This window comes from Bos indicus x Bos taurus, chromosome 13 (assembly GCF_003369695.1).
Source record: "Bos indicus x Bos taurus breed Angus x Brahman F1 hybrid chromosome 13, Bos_hybrid_MaternalHap_v2.0, whole genome shotgun sequence".
Taxonomy (NCBI): Eukaryota; Metazoa; Chordata; class Mammalia; order Artiodactyla; family Bovidae; genus Bos; species Bos indicus x Bos taurus.
In genome coordinates this window covers 37021292-37046511 of record NC_040088.1, presented here as the reverse complement: position 1 = coordinate 37046511, position 25220 = coordinate 37021292, and the positions used below count along the sequence as shown (strand labels likewise).

General features: G+C 48.0%; 3 protein-coding genes across 10 annotated transcripts in view; 1 reads left to right on the top strand and 2 right to left on the bottom strand.

The window, feature by feature from the left end:
* The window catches only part of WDR37 (WD repeat domain 37), a 34703-nt gene extending 33924 nt beyond the window's left edge, over nt 1–779 (bottom strand). For 2 of the 6 annotated variants that reach the window (XM_027559462.1, XM_027559466.1), the window contains exon 1: nt 82–256. The gene's annotated coding sequence lies outside the window, so the exon portion shown is untranslated. Of the gene's footprint in view, nt 1–81; nt 265–590 lie in introns of those variants that run through there. The other 4 variants (XM_027559465.1, XM_027559463.1, XM_027559464.1 and 1 more) reach the window with 4 other exon arrangements.
* Nucleotides 780–3466: 2687 nt separating this feature from the next.
* On the top strand, nt 3467–7516 carry LOC113903388 (isopentenyl-diphosphate Delta-isomerase 1). The gene is made up of 5 exons (XM_027559468.1): nt 3467–3908; nt 4150–4322; nt 4463–4555; nt 5000–5130; nt 6078–7516. Exons 1-5 carry the CDS (start codon nt 3760–3762, stop codon nt 6393–6395), a joined length of 864 nt encoding a protein of 287 aa, XP_027415269.1. The 5' UTR covers nt 3467–3759; the 3' UTR covers nt 6396–7516.
* Nucleotides 7517–10077: 2561 nt separating this feature from the next.
* Nucleotides 10078–24665, bottom strand: GTPBP4 (GTP binding protein 4). 3 transcript variants are annotated; one of them, XR_003514088.1, is made up of 17 exons: nt 24553–24665; nt 23548–23718; nt 22182–22285; nt 21965–22101; nt 20844–20944; nt 20550–20642; nt 19737–19928; nt 19595–19660; nt 18582–18671; nt 18019–18129; nt 16673–16750; nt 16364–16415; nt 15823–15923; nt 13864–14061; nt 12907–12972; nt 11615–12350; nt 10078–10751 (listed from the first exon to the last, which is right to left on the bottom strand). XR_003514088.1 is itself a non-coding variant. In XM_027559461.1 (17 exons), exons 1-17 carry the CDS (start codon nt 24598–24600, stop codon nt 10599–10601), a joined length of 1905 nt encoding a protein of 634 aa, XP_027415262.1. In that variant the 5' UTR covers nt 24601–24663; the 3' UTR covers nt 10078–10598. The 3 variants fall into 3 exon arrangements, 1 of the variants encoding a protein (XP_027415262.1); XM_027559461.1 differs by having other exon boundaries at nt 11615–11758; nt 24553–24663; XR_003514089.1 differs by lacking the exon at nt 10078–10751 and having other exon boundaries at nt 11671–11758; nt 12225–12350.
* Nucleotides 24666–25220: the final 555 nt, after the last annotated feature.

Genomic DNA, 25220 nt, shown 5'->3' with positions numbered 1-25220 from the left:
GGACAACCCGGCCCAGCGAAGGCCGCCGCCGCACAGCCTGCGGCTGCGGTCCCGGGCTGAAGATGGCGGGCCAGCACTCACCTGTCACGCCGCCTCCGAGCCCACCGCTGCGCAGTGCCACCCCGGCAGTGAGCTGCCGCCCGTGTCTTCCCAGCCACGCGGGGCACGGGACGGACGCGGACGCACAGGACCCCGAGTCCCGCCTAGACGCGGCCCCAAGACCCGGCAGCCCAACGCCCCACACTTCCGGCGCCGGAAGTCCCCGCCCCGCCTCCGCCCCACGCCGGAAATCCCTCTCGCCATCCTCCACGCGCAGGCCCGACGGGAAGTCCCGCCTTCGCCCCGCGGCTGGCACCGCCGGAAGTCCAGTCCATCGCAGGAAGTCCCACCCGCTCCTCGCGGGGGCGGGGATCCTCTAGTGGGTCGCCGCGGCCTTCAAGTGGGTCGCGGCGGCGGCAAATACACAGCTGGGCCCCGGGACCACCCGACCCTCGCCCTGCGGTGTCGGCGCCCATCTGAAGTCCTCGCAGAGGACCGAAGGGCGGCGGGCGCCCGTGGCGCGGGGGCGCTGAGAACCTGCGGGTACTCACGGCGGCCGGGGCCCAAGGGCGTCCCGGGCGGGCGCAGGTCGGCGTCCATCTGGACCCGGGTCGGGTCTCTGGAGCCGCCGGCCCCAGTCGGAACCGCCTCGTGTGCCAGGAACCGCTTCCCGGGCGTCGCTTTCCGGGGAGGCGCGGGCGAGACGGCTGCGCTTGGATCCCGGCGGATCTGCGGAGGGTGACTCACCCCCTGCAGCCTCCGGTGTGAAGTGTGTGTTCGCCATTGGCTGCGGAGACGAAACAAAGGCAGCGTCTCGCCGCGAAAGGTGGGACCTGATGGCCTTCTTGTCCTTGTACAGGTTGGAAAAATTACAGGGTGCGCAGGCAGCCTCTGCTCTAGGAACAACCAGCTGGGCGTTTAAAGTCCTAAAGCAAAGACGAAATCAGACGCGTGGGAGCATTTTTTTTTTTTAATACAGATTAAAGCTCATCATTCGAATTGGAGAAGCATTAGTACGATTGTTTCACAAGAAACAAACTCGACGTATTTGGGGATTCGAATAGCCACAAAGTTTGTGCAATAAAACCCGAGGTTACTTCAATATTCAGTATAATAAAAGTTTATTGCTAGAATCAATTATATAAGGTGAACTTAGGGTTTCAAGTTTGGTGGTTGTAGCTACTATTCAACTAGCAATTTTGTTAGGGACGTAATATGCACAAGGCATTCTGCAGGGCGAGGGAGCAGGTAGAATGCCGAGTGAACCACAGTATCAGCTCCCAATTGATTCAGGTGCTAACATGTAGTTTTATTTTGCAGCACATCATCAACAGTTTGGGTGAAACTTAGGATGTTGTTATAATTGAGGTAATCTTTTCTCTGCTATATTTAGAATTCTGTAAAAGTCAACCATGACTGTAAAGAACTGTCACAAAAATACGAGGGGAAAGGAATCAACACTTTGAGGGCTCACTGTGTGCCAGGCACATAACGTATTTGTTAACTTGTCTGATTGTCAAGCCAACCTAATAAAGTGCTGATCAAAACTGCAATGAGGTACCACCTCACACTGGTCCAAATGGCCATCATCAAAAAGTCCACTAATAGTAAATGCTGGAGAGGGTGTGGAGAAGAAGGAACCTACAGCCACTATGGAGAATAGTGTGGAGGTTCCCTGAAAAACTAAAAATACAACTACCATATGATCCAGCAATCCCACAACTGACCATATACCTGGACAAAGCTCTTAATTTCAAAAGATACATGTACCCCCAAATGTTCACAGCAGCACTATTCACAATAGCCAAGACATTAAGCAATCTGAATGTCCATCAACAAATGGAATGGGTAAGAGACGTGGTGTGTATACATACACACACACAATTGATAAAGATGTGTGTATACACATGCGTGCGTGTGCACAATGGCATACTACTCACTAAAAAAAAACCTTTTGCAACATGAATAGGCTTCCCTTGTAGCTCAGTCAGTAAAGAATTTGCCTGCAGTGCAGGAGACCTGGGTTCGATCCCTGGGTTGGGAAGATCCCCTGGAGAAGGAAATGGCAACCCACTCCAGTATCCTTGCCTGGAAAATCTCATGGACAGAGGAGCCTGGTGGGCTGCAGTCCATGGGGTGGCAAAGAGTCAGGCACAACTGAGCGACTAACAGTTTTTGCAACATGAATGAACCTAGAGATTGTCGCAGTGCGAAGAAAGTCAGCGAAACACATATTTGTAGGTGGGATCTAAGTTCAGTTCAGTCACTGTGTCCTACTCTGTGACCCCATGGACTGCAACATGCCAGGCTTCCCTGTTCATCACCAACTCCCTGAGGTTGCTCAAACTCATGTCCATCCTCATGTCCATGGAGTCAGCAATGCCATCCAACTATCTACAGTATGATACAAATGAACTTTAATTTACAGAACAGAAATAGACTCATACAAAAAACAAACTTAGGCCTACCAAAGAGGAAAGGTGGGATGGAAAAATTATATTGGGATTAACATATACACTACTATATATAAACAGAATCCAAGGATTTACTGTGTACCACAGGGAACTAACTTTATTCAACATCTTGTAATAACCTATACTGTTAAAGAATAATGTGTAAACTATCATTTTGCTGTACACCAGAAACTAACATAAATCGACTGAAGTACAAATTATTCTGAATTGAACTTAAAACATGCGAGCATGCTAAGTCGCTTCAGTTGTGTCCAACTCTGTGCGACCCCATGGACTGTAGCCTGCCAGGCTCCTCTGTCCACGGGATTTTCCAGGCAAAAATACTGGAGAAGGTTGCCAGGGCCTCCCTCCAGGCGATCCTCTCAACCCAGGGATTGAACCTGTGTCTCACATCACCTGCATTGGCAGGTGAGTTCTTTACCACTAGCGCCACCTGGGAAGTCCAATTAAGCGTGAGGATATTATAATTAGCTGTCAAAACTCAAAAAGCTAGTATGCAATGGAGCAAAGATTGGATTAAAATCCAGGTCCACATCAAAGCCCACGTTTTCCACAGTGCTTTCCTTTGATAGGGTTGCTGTAACAAAATGCCACAAATCAGGCTTAAACAACAGAAATGTATTGTCTCGGGTCTGGAGGCTTGAGGTTCAGGATCAAGGTGCCAGTCGGTGCTGGTTCCTGCTGAGACCTGTGACAGGGAATCTGTGCCATGTCTCTCTCGCGTGCGCGCCTTCTGGTGGTTTGCCAGCAACTCCCGACTGGCAGAGGTCGTTTTCTAACTCCTTTCCTTCACAAATAGTGACAAACCTGTCTAGTTACTTTGAAGTCGCCACACTACCCGGCGGGGACAGCTCACGCTCACCAACAGGTCTGTTTAGCTCACAGAACCGCTTCACACAAGCGCCTCCCCGCGCCTCAGACCCCGAGCGCGCGGAGACGCCTGACGTCAACGCGCCGCGAGCACAAAGCCTCGGGCGCGTCGATTGGCTAGAGCGGCCAGGGCCGAGGGCAAGACGTAAGCGGACGTTCACTCGGACCCTAGTCAGCGAGTGCCCTCCGTCAGGCCGTTCCGCCATCGAGGAGCGTCACCTCAGCTGTGTACTGAAGGCACCGAGAGCACCCGCGCGGCGGCCTGGGGAAGGTTCCGCACCCCAGAGCCGTGGGAGGAGACGCCTGGAGATCTGGAGTGGCACCACCGCGCGACCGTGACGTAGGTCGCGGGCCGGCGCACCATTGGCCGGCGGCAATGTGGCGCGCCCTGGCCCCGGCGCGGGCAATTGGCCGCGCGGCCTCGGGGGGCGGGGCTCGGATCGGAGGCGGGGCCCGTGCCTTGGGGCGGAGTCTGAAGGATACTCCCCCGGCGGTGCAGCCTACAGTGGACGGCTCGTGTCTCAGGTACGGAGGAGAGAGTCTGTGAGGTGTCGGGAGGCGGGCGGGGGTCCGGGCTCTGCGCGCTGAGGGGCGGGCCGAGCGCTTCCGGATCGCATCCCGTAGTCTAACCCAACCGTGTGGGGAAGTAGCCGGAGGCCCGGGGTCCCCGGCGCGTGGGTAGCGCGGGTGGCTGTAAGCGCGGCCCGGGGCCCGGCGCTGGGGAGGCAGTGGGGGCGTCCTCCGACTTTGGGACCCACGCCCCCAGGTTCCCGGGGCGGCGCGGAGGCTGGGCGGCGATGCCGGAGGTGAGCACGGACGACCTGGACGAGCGGCAGGTGCAGCTCATGGCGGAGATGTGCATCCTCGTCGACGAGAACGACCGGAGGATCGGGGCAGAGACCAAGAAGAACTGCCACCTGAACGAGAACATCGAGAGAGGTGCCCGCGAGGGCGGCGGGCGGCGGGCCGGGGTCCTCGGGCGCAGGGAGGGCGGGAATACCACGTCGCCCCCTCCGGCCGCCCGAGCCCTTGCGAGCCCCAGACAGAGACTCAGGGCATCGCATCTCTCTCGCCGTCAGGGCTGTTGCACCGAGCTTTCAGTGTCTTCTTGTTCAACACCGAGAACAAGCTGCTGCTGCAGCAGAGGTCTGACGCTAAGATTACCTTCCCAGGCAAGTGCTCACCCTTTGTGTGTTGTTGGCAGGTGTACGTGCTTTGATTTGATTTGTCACGTGTCTCGGCTATCTCTGGTAGCCGAGATCAGAAAATTCTAGTCAGTTGCTGAGTTTTATTTTCTTCACACGAGAAGCTTGTACGGTGGATGCAACCTAATAAAGCAGCAGTAAAGGATAAGAGCTGCTGGGTATGTATAGATGTGTCTGTGATCATTTGTGTCTTATACACAAGACCGTTTAACCGTTTGGGTTAAGAAAGCATTCATAAAAATGTACATCTGCCTGTGTCTCACAAAATGGTCGCTGGTAGCCCGTTATAACAGATTTTAAATTCTCCAGAATCATTTTATTTTTGTTACTTTTTAAATTTAGTTTTCTTAATCTTCCTATTTTTCAGAAAAAGTTTATCTCTGTATATTTATAAACATTAACATGTTCCAGGGTGTTTTACTAATACTTGCTGTAGTCACCCATTAAGCAACCCAAGTGAGCTGGAAGAAAATGATGCTATTGGAGTAAGAAGAGCAGCACAGAGGCGGTTAAAGGCCGAACTCGGAATTCCCATGGAAGAGGTAACCCACCATACCAGCTGAAATGTATTTAGAATACATTAAAACAATTTTAGTAAAACTTTAAATTCAAGTGTAGCTCTCTGCTTTGTATCACTTGGTTATTTTCAGGCCCCAAAAAAGCCCATTAAATAAGTTAAATTTTGACTTCATAATACTTGTAGATATTTAACTCTACCACAATGGGTTGATCTATTAACCAGTATGTAGACTGTTTTATAATTGACCAAAGATGAATATTTTCTTGTAAACTACAGACCGGATTGGGTGAATTGAAATTATCCTCTTGTTCCTGGAATTGTCCCCTTTCAATAAGACCTGAATAAATAAAAGTATCTCTCTTATCTAGTTAAAATGGGAATTTTTTTTCCTGCTATAAATTAAGATGCGAGGGGGAATGTCACACTTCTAGTTTGCGTGACTCTCCTATTTTCTTTAATACACATTTTTCAATAAATCTTCTATTTTTGGTCCTTTGGGAAAAATTTCAGACTTGAAACTATTTAATACTATTTCAAGTATACATGTTTTCCTGGGTTGGGAAGATCCCCTGGAGAAGGGATAGGCTACACACTCCAGTATTCTTGGGCTTCCCTGGTCGCTCAGCTCTTAAAGAATCTGCTTGCAATGAGGGAGACCTGGGTTCAATCTCTGGGTTGAGAAGATCCCTTGGAGAAGGGAACAGCTAACCACTCCAGTATTCTGATCTGGAGAATTCAGTGGATTGTATAGTAGTCCATGGGGTCGCAAAGAGTTGGACAGGACTGAGAGACTTTCACTTTCACAGTATATATACTTTATGTATTCCGTGTAGTAATAGGAAATTGATGTTTCAAAAATTATCATTCTAAAACTAGTTCTGTGTTCAAGGTATTACTGAAATGTAGTAGGTTGATTTAGATTATTTTTTTGTTGATGTTTTGGAGGTTTTTCTTTTTTTTTTACCCTAGGTTCCTCCAGAGGAAATTAATTATCTAACACGAATTCACTACAAGGCTCAATCTGATAGTATCTGGGGAGAACATGAAATTGACTACATTTTGTTGGTAAAGAAGAATGTGACCTTGAATCCAGACCCCAATGAGATTAAAAGCTATTGCTACGTAACAAAGGAAGAATTAGAAGAACTTATAGGAAAGGCGGCCCATGGTGAAATTAAGATAACCCCATGGTTTCAAATTATTGCAGATACTTTTCTCTTTAAGTGGTGGGATAACTTAAATCGTTTGAATCTGTTTGTTGACCATGAGAAAATACACAGGATGTAAAAGTGGAGATGAATGGTTACTAAAGTACTGAAGAATTTCTATAGTCAGTAAACTTAAAATGAACTTTAAAAAAATCTGGTTCCCCACTGGAACTATCCTTGGAAATACTGATACTTTACAACCAGAATTTGTATAGAAAAGAATTCTTGATTTTATGTCATACACCCCATATATATGTGCAATTTGTAAAAAAAAATTTGAGAGATTATACAAAGAGCAAAATAAACTTAACCTGTCTAAACAGATGGTTATGACACATTTAAACAAACACGTGGTGTTCATTTTTTATATATTGTGATAAACATTTTCAGAAGACTTGTATACACTTTACTCTCTTCCAGGTGCTTGACATATCTTTTAACTTTTATCATGGTCCAGAAAAATGTGCAATGGAAGCTATTTGCTTATCTACTTCAAAACATTGCAGTTTAACTTTCCATGTTAAGAGATAAAATATAGTAGAGCAGTTCAAGGAATTAAATGACATGATTTTTGTCATTGAAAGTTAATTTTGTGGTTTAATCATTCTGGAAGTATTTTTGATACTTAAAAGTCTAACATTGATTTTGGTAGGGACTTTGGCTAGGTGAAGTTATTTAAATAGTCCATGCCAATTAGTAAAGTCTGGTTTTCAGAATTACTAGGAACACAGACTATTTGTAAAATGGAACTTGGGTCAGTTGAGTCATACTCAACAACAGGCTCTTTTAACTGGCACTGCAGTTTAGGCTGGATAATTCTTTTTGAAGGTTCATCCTTTGCCTTGTATGGCAGCATCCTTAGGTTCTACCCAAAAAATGCCTTTAGCACCCCTCCCCCCATGGCAGCCCCAGTGACACCATATGCTCAATGTCTTCTGGAGGACTTGTCTGCAGTCAGGCCATGTCGTAGGAAAATTAACAAAAACAGGTTAATATTCATGTTAAATAGATTTGGGTTATGGAATATGTATGATTATTTGAACTGTACCTTGACTAATAGTACTTTTTTAAACTCTTGCCATGGATTTTTCACATTTGAGACCTTAAGACTGCTTTATTATCCTTGAATGCTATTAATTTCAGGCAAAACTGGCAAATGTTAACTTTACCTAACAATAAAAATAAAGATAAATTACCACATTTTGATACTGTTTATTTGTTACAACTTCAATACAGTAATAGGTGAAAAGTCCTGTGGTAGCTTAAGCATGGTAAATGCATTCACAATGCGTTTATATTATTTCTAGTTCTTTAGCTTACAAAAAACTTGGTAACTACAATGGCTACTGCTTGCTGTGTGGGCAGTGGTATCTTATATTTAGATTCTGGACAAAGCACTGACAACAGGTACAGAACAAGGTACCATCTATTAAACTTTATTGATATTCCTATTTTGTTCATGCATTGTTTTTTCTGTCTCCATCTTCCTGTATCTTCTTCAACAGCTTTAAAGCAGCTGTTTTATAGTCTTTGTCTAGTAAGTCTGCCATCTGGTCTTCCTGAAGGATGGTTTCCTAGTTTTTTTCCTTTAATGGACCACATTTTCCACACTATTTTCGTACGGGAATTCTTAGTTGTGGGTATCTGTGCCTTCTGAGGTCTTCAGGTCTCAGTTCTTTTTCCAAATGTGTTTCTTTTTTGTCAACATGTTGACTTACTAAATTCCTGAGCGGGCAGTGCTTTTTGAAGTCATAATTCTTAAATCTCTAGCTCTCAAAAGGGTAAAAAAGGAAAAAATGCAGGGGAAAAAGAAATAAGCACTGGCCCTTCAAATTCCGCTGGCAGGTATCCATCTGTTTACAGGTATCCATCAGAAGCAGCAACTGCCAATCAAAAATCCCAGTATTTGGAGGACAAGGCCCTTTAAGGGCTCAATCTGATGCCAACAGGCAGCTCCAGAAACACTGGCACAGTGACCAACTTGGGGTTGGGAGTGGGAAGACAGGCTGATGCTGAGCTACAGGGGCTAAAACTGACCCAAACTGGTTTACCACCAAGGCCTCCCCGCCACGGGAAGAGGCCAGCCTTTAAACTCCTTGAGTCCCAAAGAGTCAGCAGAGTTTCTGCCAGAGGAAAATTCTGAGATGGGAATATCAGACCGCCTGACCTGCCTTGAGAAATCTGTATGTAGGTCAGGAAGCAACATTTGGGACATGGAACAACAGACTGGTTGCAAACAGGTAAAGGAGTATGTCATGGCTGTATATTGTCACCCTGCTTATTTAACTTATATGCAGAGTACATCTTGAGAAACATGGCTGGAAGAAGCACAAGCTGGATTCAAGATTGCTGGGATGGTGTTGGAGAAGACTCTTGAGAGTCCCTTAAAAAAAAAAAAAAAAGACTGCTGGGAGAAATATCAGTAACAGATATGCAGATGACACCACCCTTGTGGAAGAAAGTGAAGAAGAACTAAAGAGTCTCTTGATGAAGGTGAAAGAGGAGAGTGAAAAAGTTGACTTAAAACTCAACATTCAGAAAACTTAAGATCATGGCATCTGGTCCCATCACTTCATGGCAAATAGATGGGGAAAACAGTGGCTAACTATTTTGGGGGGCTCCAAAAGCACTGCAGATGGTGACTGCAGCCATGAAATTAAGACGCTTACTCCTTGGAAGGAAAGTTATGACCAACCTAGACAGCATATTAAAAAGTTGAGACATTACTTTGTCAACACAGGCCTGTCTAGTCAAGGCTATGGTTTTTCCAGTGGTCGTGTATGGACGTGAGAGTTGGACTATAAAGAAAGCTGAGCGCAGAAGAATTGATGCTTTTGAACTGTGGTGTTGGAGAAGACTCTTGAGAATCCCTTGGACTGCAAGGAGATCCAACCAGTCCATCCTAAAGGAAATCAGTCCTGGGTATTCATTAGAAGGACTGATGTTGAAGCTGAAACTCCAATACTTTGGCCACTTGATGCGAAGAACTGACTCATCTGAAAAGACCCCCATGCTGGGAAGACTGAGGGCAGGAGGAGAGGGGGACGACAAAGGATGAGAAGGTTGGATGGCATCACCGACACAATGGACACGGGTTTGGGTGAACTCTGGGAGCTGGTGATGGAGGCCTGGCATGCTGCAGTTCATGGGTCGCAGAGTTGGACACGACTGAGAGACTGGACTGAACTGAACTGAAAGTATAATCCCAGAGGAGAGGGACTCTGGGTGTCCCTGGTCATTCCGCCTGATATCATTCAACAGGTTTCTCTGAACATAACCTTTCCCAGCACAAACAAAACTTTTACTTTACTTTGGATCCCTAAAATGCAACTTTCAAACACACCTATGTGTAGAAAAGCCCTGAATTACTCCTCTCAACACTGGAGGACCCACAAAGGTGCACTTAGAAACACCAACAGTGAGCAGAGGGGACTTGGAAACTGCACGCAAAGCAGTGGCCATGGCAGTTTTGTGGTCGAGAAGTGCTGCTGTAAGCACTTCAAATTCTCACATGCTAATTCCCTTCATTTCACTGGGCGTGAACCTCATAATGATTTCCACTCAAACTAGTTTTCAGCAGTGGACACTGAATCAGGAGATGCCCACATTTAATTGCTTCAGCAACTTAGGCAACATTCTACTCCACAGAAAGGTATTTTTTGCTTTGAAAACAAAAAAGAATTGTCATTTGCTTTTTTCCCTTTTCATCTGCCCAAACTGACAGTGGTTTGTAATTGAAACAAAAACCAACCAAATAAATCAAAATTTCTTTCTTTTCGAAGTTTATTTTGGATAAAAATAGTTGAAGACAAATCAAACGGTGCACTGAACACAAGGACTAGGAGCTGACTTAGTCCTTTTACTGCTGGCATGCTGATATCTGTAACCTTTCACCAGTTCAGACTTCTGTCCACACCCTCAAGTAGAGGTGCATTTGCCAAAAAGGGACTCTTCATGTGCACTGAACCAATGTTCTCTCTTGCACAAGAGTAAGATTTGTCCATCAAAAGCAACACAGTCACATCAATAAATCTTTCCTGTCCTGCAAGTCTGAAGCAACCAAAACTTCAGAAATGAGAAACCACTGCCCACCCAAAATATCTATAATACAGTGACAAAAATTACCCACACCCATACATTTAAGGCATAACCATAGCTTTCAGCAAAGCATCAAGTCCTTGAGTTACTTCACTGTTCTGTTCAGTTTACAGATCACGACTCCCAGCTCTGTGAAACCAAACCAGGAAAAAGTCGGGTCAAAGTGTTTCAGCGGCAAAGGACACTATCTCCTGTCCTTTTTACCAGCTTTCCTCTTTCCTGAGAGCAAATGCTTCGGTTTCATGTCAAACACATGTCTGTCTGCCTCCCCTTTCTTCCCCAAGCGATTCATCTTCTTCTGAGCATTCTTCATCATTGTCTTGGCCTTCTTCACCATCTATAAAGGTAAAGAAAAACCTATCAGTTGTGAAAACCCAAATTTCCAAGTGAATTTCCATTACCTGTTAACACTTGATGTGAACAGTCCAGGTCTGTGCTGTGAAGAGAAGCCCTGGTGAGCATCACTCACACCATTTTCCCGTGGACACACCACAGTACCCGCAGGATGGAAACTGTACCAGACCAGTCTAGTATCTGTGAGGACCAGACACTCTCAGACCTGCAAGATGAGGTACTTTGTTCTGTTCTACTTCCCTCTCAGCAGATGAGGGCACGGAGATCCGGCCATGGAGCTACTCGTACCTGACTGACAAGTGGCAATGCTGGTATTAAGTCCAGATTACTGGACGAAATGGCTCCCTGAAAGCACACTGCTTGTCAGTTTATATACAAACTTTCTCATCTATATGAATTTTCAAAATGCTGAAACTGACCATTTTTGTATTTAAAGAGAAGAAGTAGTAGTTGCCACAAAAAAGAGACTATACACATCCAAAGTGTCTTTTCCAAAAGACTGCCCCAAACAGCTCTCTCCTGTGGTGGGTGAGGGCCCCATGTCCAGGCTCTGAGCAGGACTGTTTCCTAGCATAGCCCTGAGTGGCAGGGACCAAGGCTCAGGCTGCAAGGCTACTGCAATACCCTGCTCTGTCCACCCTGAGAAGGAACACACAAGCGTGAAGAAAAGGCCCATGGACACCCGGCTGTGCAGGGGCCAAGACCAACCCTTGGGGTGCAGCACTCAGAAAAGCGCACTCCACCACCCACCCCACAATCTCTGCGGCTCCAAGTGTTTGCCCCGACCCCCTGAGGGGTCAACCGTAGAGGCTACTGTTTTATTAGCTACTCGTTACAGGGACTAACCTTGACATCCCGGAGACCAGAGACATCACGTGGAGGCCGAGAACAGCTGTGACTGCGGGTCACAGAGGCGGGCAGGACAGAGTCTTCCCGCTTCCTCTTCCTGGTGATGCTCCGAGACCTTCTGGCCTGGACTGCATAATGGGCCTGAAACAGAGTAGGCTTCAGTGCCTCGGATTCCCAGTGCCTTGAGGTCCTGGCACCTTGAGGACCCGGCCTTAGGGACAAACATGAAATTACTCCAGTGGGGGGAGAAGGCACATGAAGGGCTTGTAGAACTGTCATGAACAAGCTAAATACATTTAAAACATAAATAGTCAGGGCCTCCCCTGGTGGACCAGTGGGGAAAAGTCCTCCCTTCCACCGTAGGGGATGCAGGTTCAGTCCCTGGTCATGGAACTAAGATCCTAAATGCAGCACAGTGTGGCCAAAATAAACAAACAAACAAACAAAAAAAAAAAAAACACTGTAAAAAAATAAAGTAGACACAGTCCCCATTAATTACTGGTCAAATATTCGTCTTCACTCACACAGCTGCTGTGTGCTACTCAGAGCTGCCTGTTCAACCTCCTAAGCAGCACAAGTTTATGTCAAGAGCGGCCCTCCTTCTCACCCCACTTCTGCAGTTACTGGCCGCCAGAAAGTTCAGCCGGGAAGCTGAGCAAAGACTCAGGTGCTGAGGACAAGTTCTGCAGGCCGCTGCTCAAGGTGTCCCTCAGGTTACTGTCTGGAAATAAGACTGCACAGCAATGTGAGAGGAAGGCAGGCCAAGAGCCCAGCATCCAATAATCATTAGTCAGGAGACATAATGTGAACAGCACACATGGCTCATCAAAATCCGATTAGTCTAACACGATGGTTTTCCTTGTTTCGGTAATTCCACTTCTGAGAAACTGCTTTGAGAAATAATCCAGAACGTCAAGATGCTCTTTCATACAATGATGTGTACTCTGGCTCAATTCATCAAGAAAAACTAGGACACTAAAAAAGGTATGTGAAATGCCTTCTAACCTCTGGGGTCTGAGGCATGGCTTCGAACCATTTACCAGCCTATGTTCCTCTCACACATAGGCACTCAGCACCACCTCCCGTTTATTTTGTCTAAACTGAAGCTAATTAAAGCTCGATGTGAAGACACTGGTCACCAAAATCAAAGTCATAGCTAAAGAATAAGAACTGTGCAAAACAACGTTAATTCTCAACACAAACCCCAGAAGCGCCAACTACTCCGTAACCTGTTCCTACCCTGGTTCCCAGGACAGTGCCCCACCCCAACCCCGGCCGTCTACACTCACATTGTCTTTGTCGTCCATATCAACACCAAGACTGCGCATCTCATCCTCCAACACCTTCCGCTGAACCTGAAAGGGGAAACGACATTGTTTTAAACAGTTAGTTTGATGAAACCTTAAAAAAAAAAAAAAAAAAAACTCAAGGAAAAATGTACAGAACAATGATCCAAGATACACTTATTTTAGAAACTCTTTTACTTAGGCTCACATGCATGTTTTTGGACAACTCATTACATAACATAAAAATTAACATTTTCTGGGTGATTACATATTACACACAGGACAACGTACGCGTGGCCCCCAGGTTCCACTCAGCTCCCCCGGGGTTCCCACATGCAGACCCAAGAGGCCAGCAGCTCCTCCCCCGTGGTGGGGGGACACAGCAATGCCACAGCTGTCCCCGTCATCCGCCACCACACAGAAACCGCATGTCAAACACACACGTGTGCTCCATGCAGACAGCCTGGCCCAGCTCACTCAACCATCCCCCACACCACCCTCCTTCCCTGGGCGCGGTGACTCCAGACAAGAGCCAGGGCCCAAGGAGACAGACCTGAGGACCAGAGGACCCTGGCTCCATCCAATCCACTTGTGCCTCAGCGTGAACCTCCCCATCCTAACCAGTCACAGGGCTCAGATAAACCACTCTGGCTCTGAGTTAGACTGCGTTAGGTTTCTGAAGAAAGTAAAAGGGAAGTCCTGACCAATAAAGAATTGAAGAATAAGGACGTGTTAACTGATGAGTTTACCTCCACAAATTTACCCATAACTCACGATCTTCATTTGTACAGCTACAAAGTAGTTGAATCCAACAGTGAAAGTCACCAAGAAAGGGTGGAACACTCAATATAGAATGTCAACACTCAGCCAACCTCAAAAGTCAACTTACACCAACCAAAAGGCAGGGCCATACAGACGACCACACACAAAGAACCACTGACTCTTGAGCACAACACTTGCCTTCTTGGCCGTCCGAGGCATCCTGGGCCCCTGTGTGTCCTTCTCTCTGGACTGTAGAATCTTCAGCTTCTTTTTTTCCCTAATCTGTTTTGCCAGCTGTCGAATCTCCGCCATTTCTTCATCTTCACTTTCAGATTCACTGTCATATTCTCCAGCAGCTGTTCTTAGTTCTTCTTCTTTTTCTAACTCTTCCAATTTCTTTTTTTAAAAAAATCATAATTAAAGTCAACAATGGAAAACTCATACATAAGTATAACAACCTTTATAAAAACCAGGTTTCTCCTAAGCTTTTTGAGGTGATACAAATGCCCTGGTTCAGGCTCACATGGCCTCGGCAAGGCTCACCTCCCCGCAAACAGGCACAGAGATGAGCAAGAAGACTACACCAACAGAAGCAGACTGTTCCATGCCACTTCTTCACCTTCTTTAGAAAGAATCACTCCCAACTCCAAGGTGAAAACACGTAAAAGGTTCCCCTCTCTCCTAGCAGGTACACAAAAGCTCTGTTCTTAGAACCATAAATATCAACCCAAACTGGCCTTGGACCAGGACAGCCTGTGTATCCATCCCAAAGCCGTTCCAAATACAAGCTCATTAGCTGTACGGTTAATAACATCTTTAAAAATGTATAATAATAAAATAAAATAATAAAATAATAAAATAAAATAAAAATGTATAATAAACCTCAACAAGAGCCCAAGTCAAAGGTGCTCCCATCACTACTGTGATAAGGCAGAAGGAGGGAAGGAGACTGGAAGGGGATAGGCAAGGTGAAGCCAATCATGGGCCATCAGAGCCCAGACTGTGGAAGCGTGCTGCTACACAATAAGAGACAGAGCAAGAGGCACAAGTGAAGAGATGAAGACATGAAATATAAATCAAGGACACCATCAGAGAACTGGCAGTTCCTCAAAAAGAAAGACATAAAATTACCTTATAATCCAGAAATTCACCTAGGAATCTGCCCAGACATGTTGAAAATACTCAATACTAATACATGAACCATGACACCCAAAAGATGGAAACAAAGATGGAGTTGGGAGTGATTCTTTCTAAAGAAGGTAAAGTGGCGGCATGGAACAGTCTCATGTCCATCCATGGATGAGAGTATGAACTATAATACTATATAGAATGTGCCATTCATTTGAAATAGAACATCACTAAGAAAGAGGGAGGAAGAAAGCTGACACATGCTACAACACGGACAAACCTTGAAAATACCATGCTCAGTGGGAGGCCAACTTAGAGTGTGACTCCACTTCACAGGCAAGCTGACAGAGACAAAAGAGGATGCGGCCGCCCGAGGCCAGGGAGGGGAGAAGTGCTGTCAGAGCTGGGAGTTACTCAGGGATGATGAAAATGAAAAGGCTCTGGGACCACAGGGAGGTGGTGGCTGCACACCACCACCTATGTACTAGATGCCTCTCGATCGCACACTTTCACACATTAAGAAAGACGTGACTCAGGACTGCAACTGAAGGGGAACACAGGGTCTAAGGAAGGCTTTGTTTTTTTAAAAAAAGAAAGAAACTTGTGGACACTCGTATGTTAAGAAATATCAAGTGAGGAGGGGGCCAGCCGCGAGTGCCAGAGCAGGACCAGGGAAGAGGAGGGTCAGGCTGGGGAGTGGGCAGCCGCAGCAGAGGGTCCACTCATGGGGTGAGGCGGGGTGGGGCAGGTGACTAGGGTGTCCACACGTGAGAGTCCTTCATGAAGCAGGCACCCTGAGCACAGCAGAGGAAGACAGGGAGGGAGGTCTGGTGGAGGAAAGAGTGTGCACCAGCCTCAGGTGGAGGGACACAGGGCTGAACACGGGGCCCCAGGTGGCAAAGCCCAGGCTCTCGGTGGGCGCAGAAGGAACAAGGGCCAAGGACAAAGTGGAGTGGGAAGTTATGCTCGTATCTCCTGGGTCAAGTTGAAGAGGGGTAAAAGTCACACGGTGTCACCAGGGACACAAACCTGCATGATGTCAGGGTCGATATAGTCGGCTATGTTATGGCCTTCCCAGATCTCAGGGATCTTGTCGTATTTCTCAGATGAATTCATTATATCCCAGTACTCTAAAGGTCAAAAAACAACAAAAAAATCTTCAATTACTGGATGCCCAAAGAGTTACCACTTAACCAAGTCCCACATTTGCAAAGACAGTAGAGCATCTGTGCTCAGTGCCAGGTAAACAAGGTAATGTGCTCGAGCAGAAGACTATTCCACGCTCATGCCAGGGCCCATCAGTACCCCAAAACCAAGAGTCCTAAGGCATGGACAAGAGACTATCGATGGTATCAGCCTGGCCGAGCATTATACACTAGGAAAGGTACAAAAATAATCCCTCACCAAAAACAAGAGAAACCTACTTCGGAAGGAAAAAATCTCAGCATCCTGGCAACCTTTCACCTTCAAGAAATTAAACTAACAAAATGCTGGACAACTTGTACCCACTAAGGTACCCTCATACTCTTCCCACACCTAGCATCTTAAACTACCACACTTGAGCCCTTACTTTGAAGATCCAGAATATAATCATCTCCCATCTCCAGTTCCAGGTCCCGTTCCTGCAACGAAAATGTAACAGTTTTCATCAGCACTTCCGACCCCCAGGGCCAGAACTGCCGGGTGCCCCCCAGACCCATGGCATTACCCCTCTCCAACCTTTTGGCACTTGAAGCTCAGCACCACCTTCCAGTGGGAAACCTGCTTCCACCCCTGGCAGCCCTGTCCCCCGACACCAGAGAGGGTCCCAGCCCTGGGGATTATGCTCGCAGGCGCCCCCGTCCCCACTCCAGCACAGGCCTGGGGCTCCCTCACCCACCCGCCTCCTCTTTGGCTCCCCGAGCTCCATCCTCTTCCTGCGTGCCACCACGCCTTCAGGGATGAACGGGGGCCTCTCCTGTGAAAATATGATTGGAAATACCCATGTGAAATGCTTGCTGAATCAAAACACAAAAAGAAAAAAAATGTCTACAGAATGTACAGAGCTTCCCAGGTGAAGCTAGCAATAAAGAAACCTCCTGCAATGCAGGAGATATAAGAGACGTGGTTGGACCTCTGGGTCGGGATGATCCCCTGGAGGAGGGCATGGCAACACATGTATTCTTACCTGGAGAACCCCACAGACAGTGGAGCCTGGCAGGCTACAGTCCATGGACTCCTAAAGAGTCGTACACGACTGAAGTGACTGAGCACACGTACATAGAACACATAAGAGTCTGACTTCCTTAATATAAAAATTAGAAATCAATAAGAGATAATCAACCTACAGAAGTGAAAAAGTCAATCAGTATGTTAATCACCATGAAATACCCAGTTCCACACAATGTTCAGTAACTAGAAACAATCAAGTTGAATAATCAGTGAGTGCAACTGCCTAAAACCACAATGTAGAAACATCACTTCTTATACTTTTCACTTTATTTTGGAGAAAAAAATGTGTGGTACTGAAAAAAAACTGAAAACTGGCACAACTTTCTGTGAACAAATAGTTTTACAGTAACAAATGTCACTGGCAATGATCTTTACCTATTGTTAGTTCCTAGACTGGTCACCAAAAATTAGTGCTGAATGAATAGAATACATGAAAAACATCAAAATAACAACAACAACAACAAAAAAAAAACAAGTGAAAATTCCCTGGCAGCCTAGTGGTTAGGATTCCGGCCTTCACTGCCAGGTTCCAGGTTCAATCATCCCCGGTCAGGGGACTGAGATCCCAAAAGCTGTGCAAGAAAGACAAAAAGAAAACACACCAAGACAACAGAACCATCTGTGGTCCGTCATACTGATAGAACAGGAAGTGTGCACTCTCAAAACGTCAGGAGCATAAACTTCCAGTGCCCTTTTGAGAACAATGACATTTTTGATGCCATGTCTTAAATTTCACTCTACCGATAAACTTGCAATTAAAAAAAGAGACCTATGCATCCCACCCTATTTAAAACTTGAGAAAAGCTGATATGCCAGAATGTTTCTGGAAAGATAAACGAGACGAGCTGCAGGAGGCAGCCTCTGGTGGAGGGAGCAGCAGTTTAACCTGGCTCCTCCTTTCCTTTCACCTTTTCAATCCTGACACACACACAGCGTGACCTTGATCTAAGCGCACCCAGGAAACCCCACCAGCCCCACAAGCCCTGCCTCCAGGGCCTCCACAGGAGTTCTCACCTTGTCATCTCTCCTGCTGGGAACAGCCAAGTGCAGTCTGTTCAGCACCTCATTCACTTTATTTCCCTTCATTTTGGTTTCAACACGATGAGCTAAAAGCCTGTCACAAGCCTAGGAGGGTGAGAACACACGGTGCTAGATCATGGGGCATCCAATGTCCCATCATGTCTGAAAGGGCCCAGGAGCCAGAGCCCCACACCAGATGAGCCCGAGGTTGGAACCTGCCACGCTCTCTCTCAGAACAGCCTCTGCGAGCTGGGTGCTAGGACCCCCAAGTTCAGTAAGTTGCCCAGGGCAGACTGTGTGCTCCTGGAGTGGGGAGCGGGTGCTGTCTCCCTTCCTGGGTCAGGGCAAGCCCAGGCCAATGTAGGAACCAAGGGGGCAGGACCAGGGCAGACGACCCATGGTGGGTGTGACCCCCATTCCCAACACTCACAGGGCAGGAGGAGGGGGCGCAGAAGGGACAGGGAACCCAGACGCATCTCTCAGCAGGGCTGCTGGCACTCGGGGCTGGCCAAGCTCCTACCAAGGAAGGGACTGGCCTGCTTACAGGGTGCACTGACCTCTGTCTTCACTCTGATAACCCCCTCCTCCGTCAGTGTACTGGTCTCCACCACAGGAAAGCCTTCCGCCTGCAGGTCTAGAAATATTTTCTGGGAACACAACGGATGAGTAAACACGAGCTGCGGCATTTATTCTCAGTTCCCATCCACAAACCGTCCTCCTCCTCAAACAGGTGCTACAGATGCTACTCACAACAAACACCTCTGTGGTTTTTAATTCTTCTGAAGAACATCTCCCAGAACTGTTTATTTGTCCCTAAATCCTGCTGTGATTAAGACAACGCACATTATGGGGAGAATCAAACCAGAGTGCAGGAAGCAAACCTGAGGCACTCAGGGACATTCTGTGAGGCCTACCCTTCTGAAGAGAACCTTGGCAAAACCAAGATACATCTTCACAGACAATGCTCTCAATGTTGTTCTTTATAAATACCTGGCTTCCTCAGCCTAAGATAATTCCCGAGAAAACACCTCAGCAACAAGTACGACTCATCGACAAACGAACCACCAAGACCCTAAGAGGGACCCCACCTGCACCTCCACCAAGGCTACCTGACACCTCGCTGCTGGCCTGACCACGCGCCCCCGATCCAGAAACAAGTGCCAGCTCAGGACTTCAGGCTGCTCAGGGTGGAGCTCTGCTTCCCTCCTAGGCCCCTCCTCCCTGGAAACACCAATCACAGCATGACCAGCGTGGCTACCCGCACCCATGCCACCTGCCCAGGTGCCCAACTGAGAGACAGCCCTTCCCAACAAGCAGCTCCTGGGGCTGCCGCTCTGACCACAGGCACTGCCAGCCCCACGGCCTCTGAGAGAGGCCACAGGAAACCTCATGGTCCCTCTGCCACTGATGGGCATCCGTGAAGTTACAGCGACTCAGTCACTAAGGACATAATCTTAACCGTAAAACAAAACACTGTGAACTAGCGTCACTAACATTCCTTGTCAACTCCGGTTGTGGGAGACGAGGTTCCGAATCAGCAGGAAATTTTGAAAACATCGAGGTGATTTACCTGATTGTCCTCAGAAAGCTCAGAGATCTTCTTCACATCACATTTGTTTGCTACGACGATAAGAGGCTGCAGCAAGGAAGAAAACTAATGAAATCATCACCTTCGCCATTACTCACATAAGACCACAACGGCCCATACCCACCTTGTTGACAAAGAGTGGCCTGAGGTTCCGGAAGAGTTCCAGCTGCTCCGCGAGCCCATGGCCACACTGCTCTGACAGGTCCATCACGTACAGCACCGCGGCTCGCAGGTGGGCCAGCGCTGTGATGGCCTGCATCTCGATGGTGTTGCGGTCCTCCAGAGGGTGGTCCAGGATCCCAGGGGTGTCCACCACCTGTGGGCAGACAAGTCAGCCCAGCACACAGGCCGAGGGTGCCCACAGACCTAGACCAGCCCTGATGGAGCTCCCCACTGACCACGGTGAAGGAACAAGGCAGTGGGAAAGGACAAGTGAAGACCGGGGGAGGAGTCCTCACTGAGGAACGAGCTCACCAGTGATGCTGAGGGCTGGGTGGAAAGAGGACTGCTCTTTCCATGAGCCCTGGATTAACCAGCAACACTGAGGGCTGGGTGGAAAGAGGACTGCTCTTTCTATGAGCCCTGGATTAACCAGCATGCCCCCGAGTGCTCAGAACAACACCACTGTTTACAATATCACATTCAACTGTGGACACAGGCTGTGCCACCCTTTCTGGGTTTCTGAGGATGCATCAATCAGAAGTCCTGCTGTAAGCAGAGCACAGACGCCACACTGGGAGCCGCTGTGTCCCAAGTTCACCTGAGTACAGACAGCGGCCCCCATGCAGCCCTGGAGCCTGTCCATGGGGGGTGGGGGGTGCTCCTGGCAACCCGGGACCTGCTCCCCAGGCTCCCTGGACATGGGCAGACCCTCATCGGTGGGAAGCCCAGAGATGGACTCCAGGAATGAGGCCACACACCCCAGGCCAGCGCTCACCTGCCAGCGCAGATACTTGTAATCCATGTGCCCCACAAACAGAGACTTGGTGGTGAAGGCATAGGGCTGGACATCCACATCTGCTCTCGTCACCTAGAACAAACCACAGGTCCTGACTTTCACATCCTCCCAGAACAAACGCCTCAGCCGCACAGCATCAAGACTATCGGGGGTCAGAAGAGACCCCACGACACCTCACGAGACTAGACTGCTAAGACAGGAGCCAGCACCGACCGGGCGGCCCCCCTCAGCCTACGCAAGCGGGTCCTCGGTCAGTGCGGGGGCAGCACCAACCTTGTTGATGAAGCTGGACTTGCCAACGTTGGGGTACCCGCACAGAAGTAAGGTCCTCGTGTTCGGGTCAATGGTGGGCAGACGGGACAGATGCTGACGCACTGTGAGAAGGCGAAAGTAAATGTGCTTAACTTCATGAAAAAGCATAAGTGACTCAAAGCTGACGGTCTGCTCAACTTAGCTGTACACTCCAGGCCTGTGGCCATGTTACCACACTCCAACAATGTTCACACACATGATGAGAAAACATGAATGAATGGAGGAGGGGCCAGCTGCAGGGGCATCCAGGCTGAACCCAGAACCCTCCTCCCAGGTCCAAACAGCGTGGATTCCCACCCAGCAGATTGAGGTGGGGCCCAGACCACACAACCCAGAGGACTGAGCAAGAGAGTAGAGTTTGAAAGGGCAATTCGACCGAGTGTGCGCTCTAGCACTTCCTGGCCTACAGGACTCCTTTTCCACGTAACAAGCAACCCTCGGGACCTCGACTGCTCCAGCAGCACCACTGGGCGGGCCACCTAAAGACCTAACCGATGACTGGAAGCACTGTCAAAGCAGCTCACAGTTATGATCTTGTTGCAAATTACATGCAAGATGCTGGGGGAGGGGATCAAAATCAAATCAGTTAAAAATAACTGAAATGTAAAAATATATACGCATACAAAACAGCACAAAGTTGTTTCAGTAAAAATTATTCTACATTAATTCAGAAATCGCCTACTGAATAAAACTATTAGGTAACAAAACTGGAGTAGCAGTTTGATGCTAACATGTTTTACACTAAAATATCAGTAACAGGTAAAATTACGGGTCACTTTATTTTTATACATTTTGGTATCTCCCGGCCATTTATAATGTACATGCCTTGCCTATTAAATTTGAAAGACATAAATATTTTTAATAGTACTATTAACATGTAAGTATTAATTAAGTTCTAGCTGCTTTTTCAATCACATCTAACCTCTTAGACTTTCTTAAAGGCTAGACTGGGAAAAATAATTTGTTCCTTTGATCTCTATAAGAAAACAAAAATAAACATTATAAAAATAACTCTTGATAATAATCAAGTACTTTAACAGAATGCACTAACAAGTAGTTAGTTGCTGATGCATAACAAGTACCTTGTTCCAAATATTCCAAACTCTGCTTCTGTCTTTTAATAATAGTACACATCCGCCCGAGAGCAGCGCGTTTCAGTTGCTTGCAGCGGTACAGAGAATCACCGTATTTCATGAGCCGCACATAATCTTTTGCAACGCTGAAAAACAGAAAAACATGTAAGATTTTGCTCTCCTTTGACCGTAACTTAAAAGATACTACAGTAAGAAAATCCCTTACTTGTCCACTAAATTTTTGGCAATGTTTATTTGTCCTAGAGCCAACTTGTAATGATCCTTGTCATAGAGAATGTTCATCAAATCTGCATAAAATGGATGAATATCCTGTAACAAGAACAACAGAATGGTCACCTTGGTCTGGCAGGTTCTCCTCCTGTGTGTGGCTAACACTTGAACATAACTTCCTAGGGAAACACATCATACCTTCTGCTCTTCCTCATCGCTCACCCTCCCCCCTCAATCTTCTCCCCAAGCCTCTCTCAGTGACTAATTAGTCACAGAAGAAAAATAGAGTCAGCAGGCAAGCGAAGTCCACCTGCCCTGTGCAGGCCTGGCCAGGCCCAACTCCATTTGGGCACCAGAGCCCACCCCTTGGGCTCGAGAAGAGAGCTCCAGAAATACTTTCCCATCCATCCAGCCAGTCCCATCAACCTGTAAATGTGCTGTTCTTGCCCAAAACTTAAGAAGAAAGTTTTAAAACCCCCATCTCTTTGCTCCTCTTCTATTTGTACAGGTGTTTCCTGGTGCTGTCACCTCATCCTCACTGCGTTTTTCATCCTCATGCACTTTTCGAAGTACCTGCACTTTCTCCAGAAACTATACCCTCATCTAGCCAGTGGCCACTAAGCACTAGCATCAGGTCCTAGAATTTTACACCAGCAGTTTCTGTCACATGAACCAATCTCTTCTCTCAGCCTTAACCCACCTTCAGGGACTACCTCAGGGCAGTTGAGGCTCTCAGGCTGTATTGCAGACCCCACATCCATCATCACCTCAGCAACTTCACAACCACGTGGTCCCATTCAGGGGCTCCACAGGCAGGGTCCACTCCTGCATCCTGCAGCTAAGCACACAGGCAGATGGCTTGGTGCAGCAGGGCCTAACTTCGGGGGCTCAGTGAAGAAGGCAGCGCCCCATGAGACTGCCTCTCATAAGAAAAGCACACTGACCATCAGCCTCAACAACAAAATAACACACACTGCTGGGCCTCAAGCCACTGGCCCCATCTGAAGCCACAGGAAAGGGCGCCTTGTAAAGAAGGAGAGGAGGACGCACATAGGCCACCAGGACCTTGGGCTTCTGAATTCAGTCCACAGCTTTCAGAATCCCAACTGTCCCCACAGCCTAGAGATTACAGAGAAAGCCCGAGGCTTTCAAAAATAGGAGTTTCACTGGGGAAACAAGATACTAAGGAATCAAAAAACCTCCGATCTGCTCCCAGTTTTGTTACTAACTTTCGATGTAAACTTTGACAAGTCAATTATTTCCTCTTTCCTTCACTATCAGTCAACTAAGTAGACACACCTGGTTTAACCTTGCCTAAAGGTTCATATTTACATAATCGCTTTCATCCCACAGTCACTTACATCCAATTTGGGGAAATCGGTTAGAATTTGTGAGAGTCTGTCATGGTAATTCTGCTGAGTAAATTTGACTTTCCTCATATAAAAATGTCTAATGCGATGGATTTGGTAATGTTTGTGGATAACTGTCGGAGTCTTTCGTTGAGTCTTCGATAATGTCAGGTCAATAAAGTCCTGCAATAAAATAAGACAGTTACACCAAAAATGTCTCCTTTCACCCATTTATTTGAAATCACCTTAAAAGACTAATGTTCAACAATGTATTTTAAACTACAAACACTTTCTATTTTAAACTACGAACACTTATTCTAATTAAATCTTCAGTGTAAAGCTCTATTCATCTTTATGGTTCCTTGCCTTTATGAAAACACTCAGCAAATGCCTGCTGAAATAAATTTTATCCCACACTCTTGACATTATCGTAACTTCCATATACCTAAAACCATCTGAAAGGTAAGTACCCAGAAAACTCAAGCACAAATCAGGAAAAAAGAATGTTTTAAGGAGATACAGTTCTACTATTTCGGTTTATGTATCTCCAGTTCTGACAGCACACACAATAACCGGTAAGACGAAAACCCGCAGTTTTCAATTTCCCAAGGTAAGGTGGACATGAAAAACTCCGGCATGAAGTCCAGAGCAAGCCGTCCAAGAAGATCGGCATGCCACGCTGTCTGCTCTGGGAGGCACCGCCGGCTCTGGGAGGCACGCTGCCGCCGGTCGTCCGTCTGACAGACACGACGCAGACCCACCTACTTCACAGAGCTTCCTGACTCTCCCCCTCTCCTCCGGGCAGATTCCAACACCCTGAGGGCCCTAATCTTTGAGGAAGGGCCCCCACTCTCTGGGAGGACCCCAAATCAGGGGGTCCGAATCTCGAGAGAACGTGATCTAAGGGGCCTGGAGGGGAAGGCGGCCCCTTCCAACCCACCGTTACAGACCGGAGCCCCAGCGTCCCGCGACCTGGCCGAGAAAAGCGGGGGCAGAAGGGCCCTTGGGGCCTCCTACCTTGGCGGACGGCACCACCGTGATCTTCTTGAAGTTGTAGTGCGCCATGCCGGCGATTCGCCACGAGGGGACAGCCGCCCGGACTTCCGCCGAGGAGCCGGGAATAACTTCCGCCGAGAAGGACGAGACTTCCGCCTGCGGTGCGTAGGCTGTGCGTCAGTTCCGGCGCTCCCTGCTCCCCACGCACGGCCTCGGGGTCACACAGCGCCCTCGCCTGGCCGGAGGAGGGGTCGCGGGGCCGGGGCGGAGGGCGCACGCGGCGGGAGAACTGCGCCGGGAAGGCGGCGCTGAGGTCCGGTCCCCACCGCGGAAAGGGGAGCGTCTTGAGAGGCGTCCCCGGGCATCAGTGCTGCCCAGCCGGGTCCAGGGTCTGGCTGACCTGGGCCAGGGGTCTGGGGGGACTTTGGGAGCCTGGGGGGTGAGGGTAGGGGGGTCAGAGGGGCTCGGAGGGCTCCAGGGGTTTCGGGGAGTCTGGGGTCTCCGGAGATCGGGGGGTCTGGGGTCACCGGATCGGGGGGTCTGGGGGAGCGGGCGCGGGCTCTGGCTGGGTGAGAGGAAGGTGGGGGGCGCGCGGGTCTGCTCCTTCCGCGCTCACGTCGCTTCTCCCCCGGTGAGCGCGCTTCCTTTTTTTAAATTTTTTGGTCGGCGAGGCGGGTGGGATCTTAGAA